The sequence below is a fragment of the Bubalus kerabau genome, chromosome 22 (genome assembly GCF_029407905.1).
Source record: "Bubalus kerabau isolate K-KA32 ecotype Philippines breed swamp buffalo chromosome 22, PCC_UOA_SB_1v2, whole genome shotgun sequence".
Lineage (NCBI taxonomy): Eukaryota > Metazoa > Chordata > Mammalia > Artiodactyla > Bovidae > Bubalus > Bubalus kerabau.
This window is the reverse complement of record NC_073645.1, coordinates 37,802,634-37,821,405: the sequence shown is the minus strand read 5'-3', so window position 1 is coordinate 37,821,405 and position 18,772 is coordinate 37,802,634. Positions and strand designations below refer to the sequence as shown.

General features: G+C 39.8%; 1 protein-coding gene across 1 annotated transcript in view; it reads right to left on the bottom strand.

Moving 5' to 3' along the window:
• The window catches only part of ATRNL1 (attractin like 1), an 802,696-nt gene extending 784,278 nt beyond the window's left edge, over nt 1–18,418 (bottom strand). Inside the window, exon 1 of the mRNA XM_055559801.1 lies at nt 18,114–18,418. Within this exon, the coding sequence (XP_055415776.1) occupies nt 18,114–18,418 (305 nt within the window). The remainder of the gene's footprint in view (nt 1–18,113) is intronic.
• Between the last annotated feature and the right edge of the window lie 354 nt (nt 18,419–18,772).

Genomic DNA, 18,772 nt, shown 5'->3' with positions numbered 1-18,772 from the left:
CATAAGAGACAGAGAATCAACTTGGAAGTTCCTAATTTACACAGTGGCTTTATTTCTTAAATGCTTACATTCCCCACATTCTATGGGGGAAAATGGTATCTCTCCCTCCTCATGGGGGTGGGAGGGGGTAAATGGGGGTGGAGTCACGTCAACCATCCCCACCTGTGCTAAGCAAATACCAGCAGAGAGGCTGCACTGTTGCCTCTCACCCCTGAGGGTGCAGCAGCTACAGAGACTGTGGGGTGGACCATCTCTGCCCTGCACTAAGCGAAGAACAGCAGAGTTAGCACCAAGGGAATGGCAAACCATTCCAGTGTTCTTGCCTGGAGCATTCCACGGACAGAAGCCTGGCAAGCTACAATCCATGAGGTCGCTAAGAGTCGGACACAACTGAGCAACTAATACATACATCCTCCTAACTAGAGAATGGGAAGAAATGACAAAGATAAGACAGGTGAAACAGGATTCTTTACAGCCGGTATGAAGTCCTTGACATTCCCACATACAGTTTCACATGTGTGTGAAACTAATCAGAATCAGCACAGCAAAAACTTACAGAACTGAACTACGGAATGGAACGCCATCTGTGTTTCAGAATGGGCTCTGGGTGGTAGACAAGCAAGGCAGACGAACAGCGCTGCCAAAGCCAACTAAACTGTAACTGGATGGGTCTTCGAATCTCAGCACAATGAAGAGACAGCACACTCCTAGGATACACCCAAAAGAAATTAAAACGTGTCCAGAACCTGTACACAAAAACCGATAGCAGCATTATTCATAGTAGCCAAAGGGTAGAAATAACCCAAATGTCCACCAGCTGATAAACAGAAAAACAAATGTGGAATACCGATACGATGAAATCTGACAACATGCTAAGCAACAGAAGTCAGGGACAAAAGACCATAGGATTATATGATTCCACTTATATGAAATGTCCATAAGAAGCAATCTCATAGAGAAAGTAGATTAGCAGCTGCCTAAATTAATGGAATTGGTGGGTAAGAAAATGGAGAGCAACTACAAATGGGTGTGGCTTTCCTTACAGGCTAATGAAAAAGTTCTAAAACTAGAGAGTGGTGATGGCTGCATCACTCTTTGAATATATTAAAGACCACTGATCATATACTCTAAAATGGTATTATGGTATGTATGAATACTATGGCTATAATTTATAACTCAATAAAGCTGTCACTTTTTAAAAATGAGCTACATCATATATGCCAATATGAGCCAACTGCCTCCTAGAACAGAATATTTAAATAGAAACAAGAGTTTCCTACACAGTACTCAAAATAATCCAGAATACAATCCAAAATTACTTGCCATATAAAATCTCAACTCACCTGAGAAGAGATCATCAGCAGATACCATTACTAATATGTCAAATATCCTGGAATTATCTGTCAAGAATCTTAAAGCAGCTATCAGAAAAATGGCCCAACAGCAGATACAAACATTTTTGAAACAAATATAAAAAAAGTTTCAGCAAAGAAACAGAAGACATAAAGAAGAACAAAATGTAAAAATATAATAAATTAAACTTCTCATAAAAACTCACAAGATGGGCCCAAGAGCAGAATAGAGAAGATAGAGGAAAGAATCAGTGAACATAAAGATACATAAATAGAAACCATCCAATCTGAATAGATAGAAGAGACTGAAGGAAATGAACAGAGCTGCACTGACCTAAAAGTTAATAACAAAACATTTCACATTTGTCTCATTGGAATCAGGGGAGAATTAAAAACTGGAGAGCTGAAAAAAATTTCTGAAGAAATGAACTTTTTGCAAATTTTGAAAAAGATACAAACTTACAAGAAGCTGAGCAAATAATAAACAAAGTAAACTCAAAGAATTGCACATCCTAACCAAATTTCTGGAAACCTAAGAGAAAAAAAAAAGACAAAGGAAGATGACACATTACTTAGAGGAGAATAACAATTTAAATGACAACAGATCCTTCATCAGAATCCTTGGCATCACTCACTATCTTAAATACTCCAGTTCTTAGGCAAAAGAGTGCTCAGTCACTCACTCGTGTCCAACTGTTTGTGACCCCATGAACTTCAGCCCTCCAGGCGCCTCTGCCTGTGGGATTTTCCAGGCAAGAATACTGGAGTGGGTTGCCATTTCCTTCTCCAAGGCAAAAGAGAGATATGATCAAATTTTTCTTCTATCAAACAAACTCTGGCCGCAGTACAGGATAAATTAGCAAGAAGGAAAAAAAAAAAAAAAAAGAATCAGATTAATCAAAGGGCTACTGCAACAACTCAAGAAAAAAAACTTTAGGAACGGGCAAAAACGGCCAGAGAGATGGCAAGGATGGCCAAACCTGGCGAGAACGGCAGCAGTACATGCAAGTGTAGATCACATCTTAACAGAAATTCTGTCTCTTCAAACAGCAAGAATAACTGCCTAAAAGTGTCCTTTCAAGACGAAGAGTGTGGGAGGAATCATAAGAAAGAGGAGCTGAAGATGGAGATATTCCAGTTCTGTATATGAACCCACGGAAGACTCAGGCTCAATCTGAACGGCTCATGTGTGGGACAGACCCAAAAGCAGCTTAACGGAGGCTTTGAGAACTGAAATAAAATTTAAAACATTGCAAAGTTTCAGACTAATCCTGAGTCGCGTGTGTGCATTCAGATCCAAAGGCTTTGAAAACGGAACTAAGATTAGAACCACTGGCCTCCAAAAGCACGACAGAGAATTTGCTGCTACTAAGTCGCTTCAGTCGTGTCCGACTCTGTGCGACCCCATAGACGGCAGCCCACCAGGCTCCCCTGTCCCTGGGATTCTCCAGGCAAGAACACTGGAGTGGGTTGCCATTTCCTTCTCCAATGTGTGAAACTGAAAAGTGAAAGTGAAGTCCCCCAGTCGAGTCCAACTCTTAGCAACCCCATGGACTACAGCCTACCAGGCTCCTCCATCCATGGGATTTTCCAGGCAAGAGTACTGGAGTGGGGTGCCACTGCCTTCTCCAAGAGAATTTGCTACTTGTATCTAACTGGTGGGTTGCCTACTATATAAGTACAAATAAATGGACAGGGCTTTTCAGGTGGCTCAGTGGTAAAGATTCTGCCTACCAATGTAGAACATGCAGGTTTCATCCCTGGGTCAGGAAGATCCCCTGGAGGAGGAAATGGTAACCCACTTCAGTATTCTTCCCTGGGACATCCCACGGACAGAGGAGCCTGGCAGGCCACCGTCCACAGTGTTGAAGAGAGTCGGACATGACTGAGCACCATGGCCACCATCATCAAATAACTAAATAAATCAATATTCTCCAGGACCCAGAACCTACATAACATCCAGAATACATCCAAAACCACTCAACACCCAAAGAACTAGGACTATGTAACAAATTCTCAATGGAAAAGAAAATCAACAGATATCAATCCTAAGAAAATCCAGAAATTGGAATCATCAAAGATGTTAGCTATTACAACTGGACTCCATGAGGTAAAGGCACTTAAATGAAAAGGCAAGAAAAGTTTTCAACAGAGAAAAATAATTCATAAAAAAGAACACAACAGAAATGTTACGACTAGAAAATATATCTTAAATTTTAAAATGACTAGATGGGTTCAAAAGCATAGTGACTACAGAGGCAACAGTCAGTGAAGCTGATGATAGTTCAATAGAAATTATACAATCTAAAGAAAGAAAAAAATAGAACAGAGCCTCAAGGATTCATGGTACTAAACAAAAGTCTAACATTAGTATCACTTAAGTCCCAGAAAGAGAATGGCAAAAGACTGGTGCAGAAAAATATCTTTCAAGAAATAATGCCTTTATTAAAAAAAAATCCCTGTATTTGGTGAAAGACAGAAATATAAATTCAAGATGCTCAGCAAACCCTAACCAGAGTAAATTCAAAGAAAGCTACACCCAGAGACATCAGAATCTGAACTGCTAAAAACAAAAGATGTATAAAAAGCTTAAAAGTAAGTAGGAAAAATGGAATTGGACACCCAGGGGAAAAACAATTAGAATAGAATGACTTGCAGACTTACCATCAGAAATCATGAAAGCTAGAAGAGAGTCAAGCAACATCTTTAAAATACTGAGAGAAAAGAACTGTCAACCCAGAATTCTGTACTTGGGAAAATATCCTTCAGTAAATAAGGCAAAATAAAGATATTCTCAGAACAGACTACCCACTCCAGTATTCTTGGGCTTCCCTGTTGGCTCAGCTGGTAAAGAATCTGCTGCAACGTGGTAGACCTGGGTTCAATCCCTGGGTTGGGAAGATCCCCTGAAGAAGGGAAAGGCTACCCACTCCAGTAGCCTTACCTGGAGAATTCCATGCACGGTATAGTCCATGGGGTCACAAAGAGTCGGACACGACTGAGCAACTTTCACTTTCACTTTCAGAACAAGGAAAACTAAGATAATCTATCAGCAGCAGTTGTGCCCCCCAAAAAGCAAAAGGAACCAATTCAAACAAAAGGGAAACGACCCTAGCAGGAAATTTATATCTTGAGAAATAAAGAGCAAAAGAAAGAGCAGATATCCGAGAAAATGTAAAAAGACTGTTTTCACCTTCTTGGATTCTTTAAAATATGTATGATTTTTGAAAGCTAAATTTATACCTTTATCTGATGGGATATGCCATACATGTAGATGTGAGATATATATATATGCATATATATATATATGTAAATATACACCCACTTCAGTATTCTTGCCTGGGACATCCCATGGACAGAGAAGCCTGGCAGGCCACGGTCCACAAGGTTGCAAAGAGTCGGGTATGACTGAGCATATATATACATATGACAATTATAACAAAGATCAGTGGGTGAGGATAAATGAACCTATGTGATTCAAAAATTTCTTAATTTTCCTAAAGTAATATAAATATTAACTCTGAATAGACTATAAAAAGCTACCCATGCACATTGTAATCACTAACACACTAGCATAACCACTAAAAAATAATATAAAGACACATACCCAAAGGGACAATGGAAAATTCAAGTGGAATGCTAAAAGATATCTGGATACATTAAACGTAAACAGCCTCAACAGACCAATATAAAGACAGAGATTATCAGACTGGATTTTATATATATATTTACATATGCATACATACATATGCTTAGGTCAGGAAGATCCCCTGGAAAAGGAAATGGCAACTCACCCCATTATTCTTGCCTGGAAAAGCCCATGGACAGAAGGAGCCTGGTGGGCTACAGTCCATGGGGTCACAAAGAGTTGGACACAAATTAACAACTAAACAACACAACCACACACGTAAAAACACACATTATTCTTTCCAAATCACAAAAGATACATAAAGCAAACAATAAGCAAAACTACTGTGGCTCTTAATGTCAAAGTAGATGTCAAAGTAAAACCAATTGCCAGAGAAAAACAGGAAATTATATAATGATGAACAAGTCAGTTCACCAAAAAGACATAACAATTCTAATTGTGTATGTGTCTACCAAAAAAGTTTCAAAATACAAGAAGCAAAACAGACAGAAATGAAAGGAAACAAACAGATAAATCCATAAATAAAGTTGGAAATTTCAACACTCCTCTTTAAGTAACCAACAGAACAAGTGGATAGAGTAACATTAGGGATATAAATATAAAATTCCTTTGGAAGGAATGATGCTGAAGCTGAAACTCCAGTACTCTGGCCACCTCATGCGAAGAGTTGACTCATTGGAAAAGATCCTGATGCTGGGAGGGATTGGGGGCAGGAGGAGAAGGGGACGACAGAGGATGAGATGGCCGGATGGCATCATCGACTTGATGGACATGAGTCTGAGTGAACTCCGGGAGTTGGTGATGGACAGGGAGGCCTGGCGTGCTACAGTTCATGGGATCCCAAAGAGTCGAACACGACTGGGCGACTGAACTGAACTGAGAGATATAAAGGATCTGAACAATTTAAACAACCAACTTGACCATCTTGACTTTTCTGTAAAACACTCCAGTCAACAACAAAACGTACATTGTTTCAACTGCACATGCAACATTCACAACAACAGACCATCACTTCAGTTCAGCCCAGTCACTCAGTCGTGTCCGACTCTTTGCGACCCCATGAATCGCAGCATACCAGGCCTCCCTGTCCATCACCAACTCCCAGAGTTCACTCAGACTCTCGTCCATCAAGTCAGTGATGCCATCCAGCCATCTCATCCTCTGTAGTTAAGTCCAAAAAACAAGTCTTAACAAATTTATAAAAACTGGAATCATACTAGGTACATTTTTTTTAACATAGTGGAATTAAACTAGAACTAAATAAAAGAAAAAGATCTTGTAAATTCTCAAATATTTGGAAATTAAACAAAACACTTCTACATAAGCCAAAAAGAATGTCTCAAGGTAAAGTATAACTTAGTTTAATTACACTGAATAAAATCAAAGTATTGCATATCACAATATGTGAGATTCAGCTAAAGCAGTGCTTAGAAGAACATGTATAGCATTCAAATACTCTTATTTGAAAGGAAGAAATATCTCAAATTAATGACCAAAGCTTTTCATCTTAAGAAAAGCAAATTAAAACCAAAGGAAGCAGGGAATTCCCTGGTAATCCAGAGGTTAAGATTTGGGGTTTTCACTGTTGTGGGCCCAGGTATAAATTACAAAAAAAAAAAAAAGGAAACAGCAAGCAATGAAGCTAAAAACAACAAAAGAAAAAACAAACATCAGGAATCAATGAAACCAAACACATAGTCTTTGAAAAGATTGATAACATTAATAAATGTCCAGCCAGACTTAGCAGGAAAAAAGAAGGGAAAAAAACATAAACTACCAATATCAAAAATTGAAGAAGAAACATTAAAAACCCCACAGACTTTAAAAGGATAATGTATGGCAAAACCAATACAATATTGTAAAGTAATGAGCCTCTAACTAAAATAAATAAATTAAAAAAATAAAATAAAAAACAAAAAAAAATAAAAGGATAAGGAAATATTATGAACAACTTTATGTCCATAAATTTAAAAACTTAGATGAAATGGACTCATTTTTGTTAAGGTACAATCTGCCAAAACTCATTCAAGAAATAGATAAAATTAATATCCCTGCACCTATTAAAGAAATTGAGTTCACAGTTTCAAGCCTTCCACAAAGAAATTCCAAGCCCAGATGGCATCACTGATGAATTTGTCAAACATCTGTGAAAAAAGTAATACCAATTCTACATAAATTATTCCAGAAAACATAAGAAAAGGGAGCAATTTATAACTCACTTTATAAGGTTAGCATCATACCATGATAAGGAAACCAAAGACATAAGAAAATTACAGAGCAATCTCTCATCAACACATAAGCAAAAATACTCAACAAAATATTATCAAATTAAATCCAACAATATATAAAAAGTGTTCAGCTCAGTTCAGTTCAGTCACTCAGTCGTGTCTGACTCTTTGCAACCCCATGAATCGCAGCACGCTGGGCCTCTCTGTCCATCACCAACTTCCGGAGTTTACTCAAACTCATGTCCATCGAGCTGGTGATGCCATCTAGGCATCTCATCCTCTGTTGTCCCCTTCTCCTCCTGCCCCCAATCCCGCCCAGCATCAGAGACTTTTCCAGTGAGTCAACTCTTCGCATGAGGTGGCCAGAGTACTGGAATTTCAGCTTCAGCATCAGTCCTTCCAATCAACACCCAGGACTGATCTTCTTTAGGATGGACTGGTTGGATCTCCTTGCAGTCCATGGGACTCTCAAGAATCTTCTCCAACCACAGTTCAAAAGCATCAATTCTTCAGCACTCAGCTTTCTTCACAGTCCAACTCTCACATCCATACATGACCACAGGAAAAACCATAGCCTTGACTAGACAGACCTTTGTTGGTAAAGTAATGTCTCTGCTTTTGAATATGCTATCTAGGTTGGTCATAACTTTCCTTCCAAGGAGTAAGCGTCTTTTAATTTCATGGCTGCAGTCACCATCTGCAGTGATTTTGGAGCCCAAAAAAATAAAGTCTGACACTGTTTCCACTGTTTCCCCATCTAGTTCCCATGAAGTGATGGGACCTGATGCCATGATCTTAGTTTTGTGAATGTTGAGCTTTAAGCCAACTTTTCACTCTCCTCTTTCACTTTCATCAAGAGGCTTTTTAGTTCCTCTTCACTTTCTGCCATAAGGGTGGTGTCGTCTGCATATCTGAGGTTATTGAGATTTCTCCCGGCAATCTTGATTCCAGCTTGTGCTTCTTCCAGCCCAGTGTTTCTCATGATGTACTCTGCATATAAGTTAAATAAGCAGGGTGACAATATACAGCCTTGACATACTCCTTTTCCTATTTGGAACCAGCCTATTGTTTCATGTCCAGTTCTAACTGTTGCTTCCTGACCTGCATATAGGTTTCTCAAGAGGCAGGGCAGGTGGTCTGGTATTCCCATCTCTTTCAGAATTTTCCACAGTTTATTGTGATCCACACAAAGGTTTTGGCATAGTCACTAAAGCAGAAATAGATGTTTTTCTGGAACTCTCTTGCTTTTTCCATGATCCAGCGGATGTTGGCAATTTGATCTCTGGTTCCTCTGCCTTTTCTAAAACCAGCTTGAACATCTGGAAGGTCACGGTTCACATATTGCCGAAGCCTGTCTTGGAGAATTCTGAACATTACTTTGCTAGCGTGTGAGATGAGTGCAATTGTGCAGTAGTTTGAGCATTCTTTGGCATTGCCTTTCTTTATAAAAAGTGTAATACATTGCAAACCAAGGAGTTTACCCCAGGAATGCAAGGTTGATTAAACATTTGAAAATCAATCAATTTAATTCACCAATATTAACACACAAAAGAAGAAAAATCAAATGACTATCTCAATAGATGTAGAAAAAAATCATGTGACAAAATTCAATACCCATACATGACTATAAGTGGAAAAACTCTCAGTTCCTCTCCTACAGTATAGAAAAAATTCCAGTTCTTCTCCACCGTGTATTGTTCCCCATAAGTCTCCTTTTCTACTCACACCACTTTCACTTTGGTCACCAAATGCATGGCGGTTTTTCCCCCATTACCAAGGAATTCGGCTGAAGCTCCAATACTTTCGCCACCTGATGCAAACAGCCAACTCGTTGGAAAAGACCCTGACACTGGCAAAGACTGAAGGCAGAGGGAGAAGAAGGCGATGGAAGATGAGATGATGGGATGGCATTACCGATGCAATGGACATGAACTTGGGCAAACTCCAGGAGATGGTGAAGGACAGGGAAGCCTGGGGTGCTACAGTCCATGGGGTTGTGAAGAATCAGACATGACTTAGCAACTGAACAAAGACAACAGCCAAGGAACTCACAGACACCAGAAGGGTGTCCAAGAATTCAACTCAATTCTGGAGTTGAACAGGAGACAGCATCAGATTCCACAGGTTAAGGGTTCAGTCCTATAAAGCTCCCCCCTCAACTCTGACACCAACTACAATCCCATTTATCACCTATGCTTCTGACCAACTAGCCACAGACAGGGGGATCCAAACATCCGCTCCTTGTATTGGATCAGCTTGCTACAGAGGCTCACAGAACTCAAACATTTTATTTACTAGATCACTGGTTTATTATACAAGTATATAATTCAGGAACAGCCAAACAGAAGAGCTACATAGGATAACGTACGGGTGATGGGGTTCAGAATTTCCCTGCCCTGCCCAGGCACATCACTCTCCCAGCACCTCCAAGTGTTCATCAACCAAGAAGCTCTCCAAACCCCAAACTTCGGGGATTTATGGAGGGTTGACCATGTAGACATCGTAGATCATTATCTCTATTTTCAGCCATTCTCCCTTCTCAAGAGAATGGGGGACAGGGCTGAAGAGTCCAAGCTTCAAACAATGACTTGGTCTTTCTGGTAACTAGCCCTTATCCAGGAGCCAACCAGGAGCCCATGAGTCACCTCATAAAAACACAGTATGATCACCAGGGAAATTACAAGGGTTTCAGGAGCTCTGTGTTAGGAACAAAGGTAAAAGAACATTAGAACACGAGATGCTTCTAGTACTCTTATCACTCAGGAAATTATAAAGTTTTAAGAACTCTATGCCAGGAACCAGGGGCAGATCAATATACATTTTCCGTTATCACATAATGATTAGCTCTCAAAATTAGGAACAGCAGAGAACTTCTTTAACCTAATAAAGGGCATTTATTAAAAAAAAAAAAAAAAGCCTGCAGCTAACATGATACTTCATGTTTAAAGATGTTTAAAGACTGAATGTTTGCCACCTAAGATTGGAAACAAGGCAAGGATATCCACTCTTCTACTCTTATTCAACATCAGGTTGAAGGTCCTAGCTAGGGCAACAGAACAAGAAGAAAAACAGGGGATATAAGGGGAAAGGAAGAAGTAAAACAGGTTTGACTGTAGCTACTGAAACTGAGTTTAGCAACAATGCAGAAAACTAGGTCAACATACAAAAATCAATTGTTATTTATACGTAATGAAAAAGAACAACTGGAAACTGAAATTAAAAGAAACACTATCAATTATAATAGCGTCAAAGAATACAAACTACTTGGGTACAAATCTAACAAAATACGTTCAGGATCTGTATCTGAAAAGAAATCAATGAAAACCTACATAAATGAAGAAATATATCTGTTAAAGGGCTGGAAAACTCAGTATATCTAGCTGTCAATACTACCCAGAATGATCTCTTGAATCAACACAATCTCAATCAAAATTCCAGCTTTTTTTTTTTTAAGAAATTGACAAACTGACTTTAAAATTTATATGGAAAAAGCAAATGAACTAGAATAAACAAATGAATATTCAAAAATAAAAACAGTTGAAGAAATTTATCTAATTTCAAGACTTACTATTAAGATTCAATAGTCAAAAAAGGCATCCCCAGAAGGACAGACACATGGATCAATGGAACAGAATAGAATCAAGAAACAGATATAGAGATGACCAACCAATTTTCAATGCAGCAAAACATCAATGAAAACAGGATAGCCTCTTCAACAAATGCTCACTCCATAATGAAAAGGGGATCAATTTACCAATAGGATATAATATAAAATTTCATGCACCTAATAACACAGACTCAAAATACATGAAACAAAAATAGATATGACTGCAGAGAAATAGATAATTACAAAGTTATAACTGAAGATTTCAATATGCCCTCTCAATAACTAACAGAAACAGACAGAAAATCAGAGAAGTTTTAGAAATCTTGAACAAAACTATCAACCCACTTGACCTAACTGAAATTTACAGAACACTCCCCCATCAGTAGCACAATACACTCTTTCCACGTGCACAAGGAATATTTACCAAAGTGAACAATACTCTAGACAATAAGTTTAAGTCCTATTCATACAGCCTTATACATATCAAATAAATTGAACTTCTAGCTATAACTATTAAATGAACTGAGTTTATATTAAATAAATTAAATTCAAACTTAAAGAATTAACTCCAAGTCTTGAGGGCTTCACTGGTGAATCCTACCAAACATGTAATGAAGAAATAATGTCAGTTCTACACAAACTTTCCTGGCATATTGAATAGGAAGGTCCCATCTCATTCTATGAGGCCAGCATTACTCTGACTCTGAAACCAGACAAAGTTACTACAAGAAAAGAACAAAACAATATCCTTCCTGAACATATACACAAAAATTCTTTAAAATTTTTAATAAATCAAATCCAAAGAGTACATAAAAAGAAAAATAAATCATTTCACATGAGGTTCATCCCAGGAATGTAAGGCTGGTTTAATATTCAAAAATTAAGCAATATAATTCATATTAAGCTTAAAATGAAAAATTATCATCTCAACAGATGCAGATTCCAATCTCAACTCAATTCCAATAAAAACTCTCAGAAAACTAATAGAAAGGAACTTCCTCAATGTGATAAAAGGGATTTACAAGAAACTTACACATACTATCATATTTAATAGTTAAAGATTGAATATTTTCCCCTTAAATCAGGAACAAGACACAGTCAACTACTCCTTATCACCTGTATATATCACTATAATGGAGGTTCTAGCCAGTGAAATAAGGCAAGGAAAAGAAATGAAAGGCATCTCGATTGCAGAGAAAGGGCTTAAAGTATCTTTATTTGCAGACAACATAATCAAGTATGTAGAAAATCATAAGGAATCTACAAAAACTACTACTACTACAAACAAGTAATTTTAGGAAGATCTAAGGATACAAAATCAAACTACAAAAATGGAGGGGGGGCGTGTAAAATGAATTGGGAGATTAGGATCAACACATACACACTTTGAGGAGAAGGCAATGGCAACCCACTCCAGTACTCCTGCCTGGAAAATCCCATGGACGAAGAAGCCTGGTGGGCTACAGTCCATGGGGTCGCAAAGGGTTGGACACGACTGAGCGACCTCCCTTTCACTTTTCACTTTCATGCATTGGAGAAGGAAATGGCAACCCACTCCGGTGTTCTTGCCTGGAGAATCCCAGGGACGGGGGATCCTAGTGGGCTGCCGTCTATGGGGTCGCACAGAGTCGGACATGACTGAAGAGACTTAGCAGCAGCAGCAGCAGCATATAATCCTAGTGGGCTGCCGTCTATGGGGTCGCACAGAGTCGGACATGACTGAAGAGACTTAGCAGCAGCAGCAGCAGCAGCATATACACTTTGATACTATGCATAAAATAGACAACTAATGAGAACCTACTATATAACACAGGGAACTCTACTGAATGCTCTGTGGTTATCTAAATGGGAGGAAGTCAGAAAAAGAGGGGATATATGTATACATATAGCTGATTCATTTTACTGTACAGCAGAAACTAAATGCAGAAGTAAATCAAAATGGACTCAACCTAAATGCAAAGCGTAAACCTACAAAAATTCTAAAAAAGAAAGAAAGAAAATCTTTCATTTAGGCAAAGGTTTCTTAGATACTAACACACACACACAAAAAATCCATAAAAGGAAAAACTTGAGAAGCTGTAATTCATTCAATTTAAAACTTCCATCCATTGAAAACTGTTAAGAGAATGAAAAGACAAGCCCCAACATGCAAGAAAATATTTGCAAATGACATATCTTATAAGGAAATAGTATGCAAAATATGTAAAGAACTTATAAAAATCAATAATAAGAAAAAAACAATTTTAAAAATGTGCAAAAGATCTGAACAGACAGCTCACCAAACGAAACTACAGATGGCAAGTAAACACATGACAAGATATTCAACATCATTAGTCATTGAAAGTTAAAGGAAAGTCGCTCAATCGTGTCTGACTCTTCGCAACCCTATGGACTATATAGTTCACGGAATTCTCCAGGCCAGAATACTGGAGTGGGTAGACTTTCCCTTTTCCAAGGGATCTTTCCAAACCAGGTATCAAACCCAGGTCTCCCACAGTGCAGGTGGATTCTGAGCACGGAAGAACTGATGCCTTCAAACCATGGTGCTGGACAAGACTCTTTAAAGAGTCCCTTGGACAGCAAGGAGATGAAATCAAGTCAATCCGAGAGGAAATCAACCCTGAATATTCACTGGAAGGACTGATGCTGAAGCTGAAGCTCCAATACCTGGCCACCTGATTCGAAGAGCCCGACTCACTGGAAAAGACCCTGATGCTGAGAAAGATTGGAGGTAGGAGAAGAAAGGGACGGCAGAGGATGAGATGGCTGGATGACATCACCAACTCAATGGACATGAATTTGAGAAAACTCCAGGAGATGGTGAAAGACAGGGAAGGCTGGCGTGCTGCAGTCCATGGAGCTGCAAAGTGTTGGACGCAACTGAACAACAACCAGGAACTTTTGAGAGTGACTAATATTTTTAGGATCTTGACTGTGATGACAGCTTAATAGGGGCATACATACATCAGAGCTTTTTAAACTGTAGTTTACTGCATGTCAATTATACCTTGATTAAGCTCTTAAAAATAATTTTTTAGAAAAAAATTTCAACTCTAATTATTCATTTTCAAAGTGCTACAAAGGAAAAACAGTGCTCTAAGAGTATATAATGAGGAGTCACGTAGTCTGAAGAGTTAGAAAAGCTTCCTTCAGACACTAGGACATGCTAAAATTTGAAGGATACTTAGTAATCAGTCAAGCAAAGACCACACAGGAAAGAGGGCTCAGAGAGATGTAACAGTATGTGTGAAATGCCCTGAGTCCAAAAGCAATGTGGCACTTTGAAGGCACTTTAAAAGGCAGGAAAGCTGGAAGAATGCGTCAGTCATCTGCTAAGGGAACCAAATTATGCAGACACATGGTCTTGAAAACCAGGCTACTCCAAGTAACTTATCAGTTGGGGATCTCAGAAACACTCAATTTAAATTATTACAAAATTCCATTGTGTGATTTTCATAGTTTAATAGCATGAAAAGAACCCATGCATATAAATTACATATTAGAATCTAAGTTTGAAATAAAGACTTGGGGACAGGGAGCATGCAATTTAAACATCACAGTTACTGATAGCTTCCCTATTATTATTAAAAAGGATTCCAAATGATGTATGTGTATATACACACATATATTGGGGAGTCTCAGCAGTAACTTAGGAAAAATATGTACACATTTAACGCTACTGCTTTCTGTTTACAACAGCAACCTCACTCCTGGTAGTATATCTTCATTTTGCTGTTAAAATAGAAATGGATTACTTCTATTATAAATGTGTGAAATTCATCATCCATATTCGACTGATCAAAGAGGTTTAAAAAAATCTGCATGCATTAAACATACAGCAAGATTTAATAGATGATTAGAGGACTATTCAACAAATATACTTGAATAATAAACTTAGATTTATAAAATATTTAGAATATAATGAGGTATTTTCCAATCTCAGAACATTAATCTCAGCTATTCTCTTTACCTAAGAGAAATTAGAAGTCTTAGGTTCCTAAGTCATATAAGCAAAAAAATGTCCAAGTATGAACTCAAATTATAAATTTATATAAACATAAATCTCAACTACTCTACAAAAATAATTCTAAAGACCTAGCTTATAACAGAGTATTATTCATTTAAATAGAGTTTGTAGCAAAATGCTTTCTAGCCCAATGTTATACAATGCTGCCCAAGTAAATGTAATTCAAATTTGCATATATTTCATATATCATATCCTTGATTACTGTATTTCAAATTGGCACTGTCCTTTCTGATTCTCAGTCCTAAGTCTTTCAGTCTAGCTTTGGCTAAAGATCGGTGTTCATTCTGTTTTACCTAGCTGAGGAATGGCCTATAATCTGAGAGTTTTATTCTTTTCAAATGGAAACAGAAGGCTGAAATCAATCCTAAGAGAACTGAAGCACCACTTTTGATAACATATTTGCTGCTGCATTTCTCCCCCCAACCATCAATCTTCCCTTCTAAAGAAGCATTTGAAGAATACTCATTCCCTAGTGAAATCCCTACACTAGAAAAAAAGAGCTAAGTTACCATGGAACCAGCCAATTAATTTTGACACCTGCTTACCAAGATTGATCATTTTTGATGTCTGTGTGTAAGGTTGCTATCCTTCAGTTTAGTAAAAGATTTTCAAGATAATTAATGAAGTGAGAATTTCCAGTTAAAAGTCTTTCCCACTGTGTTATTACTTCAAATATTGGATAAAACAAGCCAACATTCTGAAAGAAACCTTTCTTAGCTTAGCAGGTACTTTACCCGGAAGAAATCTTTTCTTCTAAATTGATTCGTCCCTTTAACATTAAATACTTCTTTACCCTAAGAGTATATATAACAAAACACAAAGAGTTGTACCAGTTGTATTTACTCTAATTAATAGCTGGTACTCCACAGAGAATGAAAAAGTACTTACTAATAGAGTACAATGAATCATAGGAAATAGCTTCCAAGGAAATGAATATTCAATGATTAGTCCAGGGTTTATTGTTATTTAACTACATCTGTATTTTAAAAAAACTATTCCTCTTTTACTCACTAATGTACTGTTTATGAACAGCAACCATCTCTCTATACTATTCAAGCCGGTTTTAACTTGATCTGTGACCTTTCCTACTAACTGGGACAACATCTGCTAGTGAGGTTACAGGCTGCTGATCTAGCTGATTAACAATTCCACTGCTATACAATGTAGACAGAGGCTTCTCAGGACTGCAGCAATTTTTGTCCTCTTTAGACAAACAGAGCAATTCCAACCAAAGGCCAATGTCCCTAAATTACATATGAATCAGGCAATCTTTCTCTTTATGTAAAAACAGATATAAAAAATGTATGTGGCTTTTTTTATTACTGACTACCAGTTTCTATGTTCAAAATCCTCTCTTGCCAGGTCGAGGCTGGGCTGGCTGTTTCGATCAAAGCAAAAGTTTAAGAACACTTAAGTAAAAAAGACTACTAACAAGCCCAGTTCAAAACAGTATCTTTGTGGGTCTTGCAACATTTTTTAAAACTTTTAATTAGTAACTCTACTAAATTTTTTAAAGTATTTTAAAAAACAAGAGTATTACACTAATTTGTGAAATTACAAAGCTAGGAAACATTTCAACTTCTACAAAAGAATTTCATAAAATTTCATTCTGAGATTTCACTTCCAAAATCTTGCTGTTAATTAAACAGTACGATCTACTTAAATTTAAAAATCCCCTTTTAAAAAATACATTTTTACAATAAGGTTTCAAGGACTTGTCTTAACCGGCAAGTTTAAAAAAAAAAGGAAAATACGCTGTTTAAAACTCCCAGGAAATTTTCTTTTGATATGTAAGTAAAGGGAACCATTGGCTTCCCCGGTGGCTCAGTGGTAAAGAATATATCTGCCAATGCCCTGGCACAGGTTTGATCCCGGAGTGGGGAGGATCCCCTGGAGAAGGAAATGGCAACCCACTCGAGTATTCCTGCCTGGGAAATCTTATGGGAAAAGGAGCCTGGTGGAATATACAGTTCATGGGTTTGCAAAGAGTCTGGTCAGGACTTGGTAACTAAACAACAACAAAGGTGAACCATATTCTCATCTCTGCCTTAGAACCCAAGAGACACTCCACTTAGACTTGGCTATCACTGTGACAATAAGTAACCCACAGAATGCAATTTCTGAGCCACTAACCCAGCCAGCAAACTCGATCTGAACTATCTGGATGACACAGAAGTTGACTTACTTAAAGGACTGTTCTGCACAAGTTGTCAGATGGATACCCTATTAGTCTCAAGTATTTTATCTGCTGCTGCCCCACACTCATCCATTTCTTTTCATATCAGGCAGCCACGCAATACACATGAACCAATGGGGGACAAGTATTTTTACTGCTGTAAAGCAAGCTCCTTTAGGGCCTTAAGCTTCCGAAAAACCGAAGTGATGCTTCCACACAATAGCTGATAGTTAAATAACCAGTTAGGAATATCTATTATCGCCACCACATTATAAAGTCCAGGTATTTCATCCCTTTATCTAACTCAAAGTCACTCTGTATTTCTCAATCCAAGATTCTGTTCGCACAATTCAGCACAGTAATACTGGCTAAAAGTAAACGTTCTGGAGTTAGGCTAGCTGATTTGGATCACAATTCTGCCATCAGTACTGTGTAATCTTGGGCAAATTACTTAAATTCATTACCACGATTTCTCTCTGTAAAACCTGTATAGGAATCCTGTTACTAGGAACTCTTTAAGGAACAAATGTGATAACCCACGTAAGGCACTCAGAACAGTGTTTGGCACATAGTAAGGTCATCATAAATTCGACTTATGATCACTGTTACTAAATACACTAACAAGTTAGCAGGGGTTACCTCTAGAGAAGGGAGTAGGCTGGGGAAGAGGGAGATACCGGCAGACCAGAACTTTTAACCTTTACACTTCTGCAATGTTTGAACGCTTCACTATGCGCAAGTATTTCATGACTTACGTGCATCATTTTTTATTGAAAAATAGTGTCCGCTAACAAAATGGTGTTTGGCACCGTAACTGAGTGCGAAATTTTTGACGATCAGGGAAAAAGACGGGCAGCGGACAGGTAGACCACCCAGAGTGGCTTCGCGTCCACGGCGGTCGTGCCGGGCGCTGGGGGCAGGGTCGGGATCTCCGAGGCGCGGGGCCCGGAGGAAGGCAGCGCTGGGGGCCGCTCCCAGCCCGGGGACCCCGGACCAAGAAGGGACGAGGGTGGGGGAGGAGGCCGCGACGCTGCGGGGCAAGGCTGAGGTTCGGGGTCCGGCGAAAGCACTTACTTGAACCTGCCCTGGCAGTGCTGGCACTGGTCGCCCACCCAGCCCGGGTCGCAGAGGCAGGTGGAGTTGACACAGCGGCCCGAGAAGCAGGAGCCGGTCCTTTCGCAGGGTTTGGACTGGGACACCTGCGCGTAGAGCGCCAGGTAGATAAGGCCATAGCACAGCAGCCAGCTGTTCCCGTCCAGCAGCCAGGAGGAGGCGCCCCCGCCGCCGCCGCCGCCGCCGCCGCCTGCCGGCCGAGCCCTCCACGGCCCCGGGGCCGCCGGCTGCGGGGGGCCAGTGCGGGCCCGGCCCCCCGGCTCCATCTTCCCCAGCGCCCCGGGCCGGCGGGGCTGCGCTCGCGGGCGCCGACAGGGATGCTCCAGAGGGGAAACCCGGCCGGAGAGGAAAGCACCGCGCCGCCGCCGCCGCTCCTCCTCCTCACCGGCGCCTGCCCCAGTCCCGCTCCCCGGTCCGGACGGGCAGATCCCAGCCGCGCTCGCCTCCGCTCGGCTCCCTACAGTCGCGCTCGGGCATCGCCTCTCCGTCCGCTGACCTTGTCCGCTGCAGGCCGAGCCCACCGCCGTGGCGCCCCGGACCGGGCCGGAGGCGGGGACCTGCGGGAGGGGGAGGGGACCCTGCGCGCGGCCCCGCCTCGCCCGCCGCTCGGGCCAACAGCC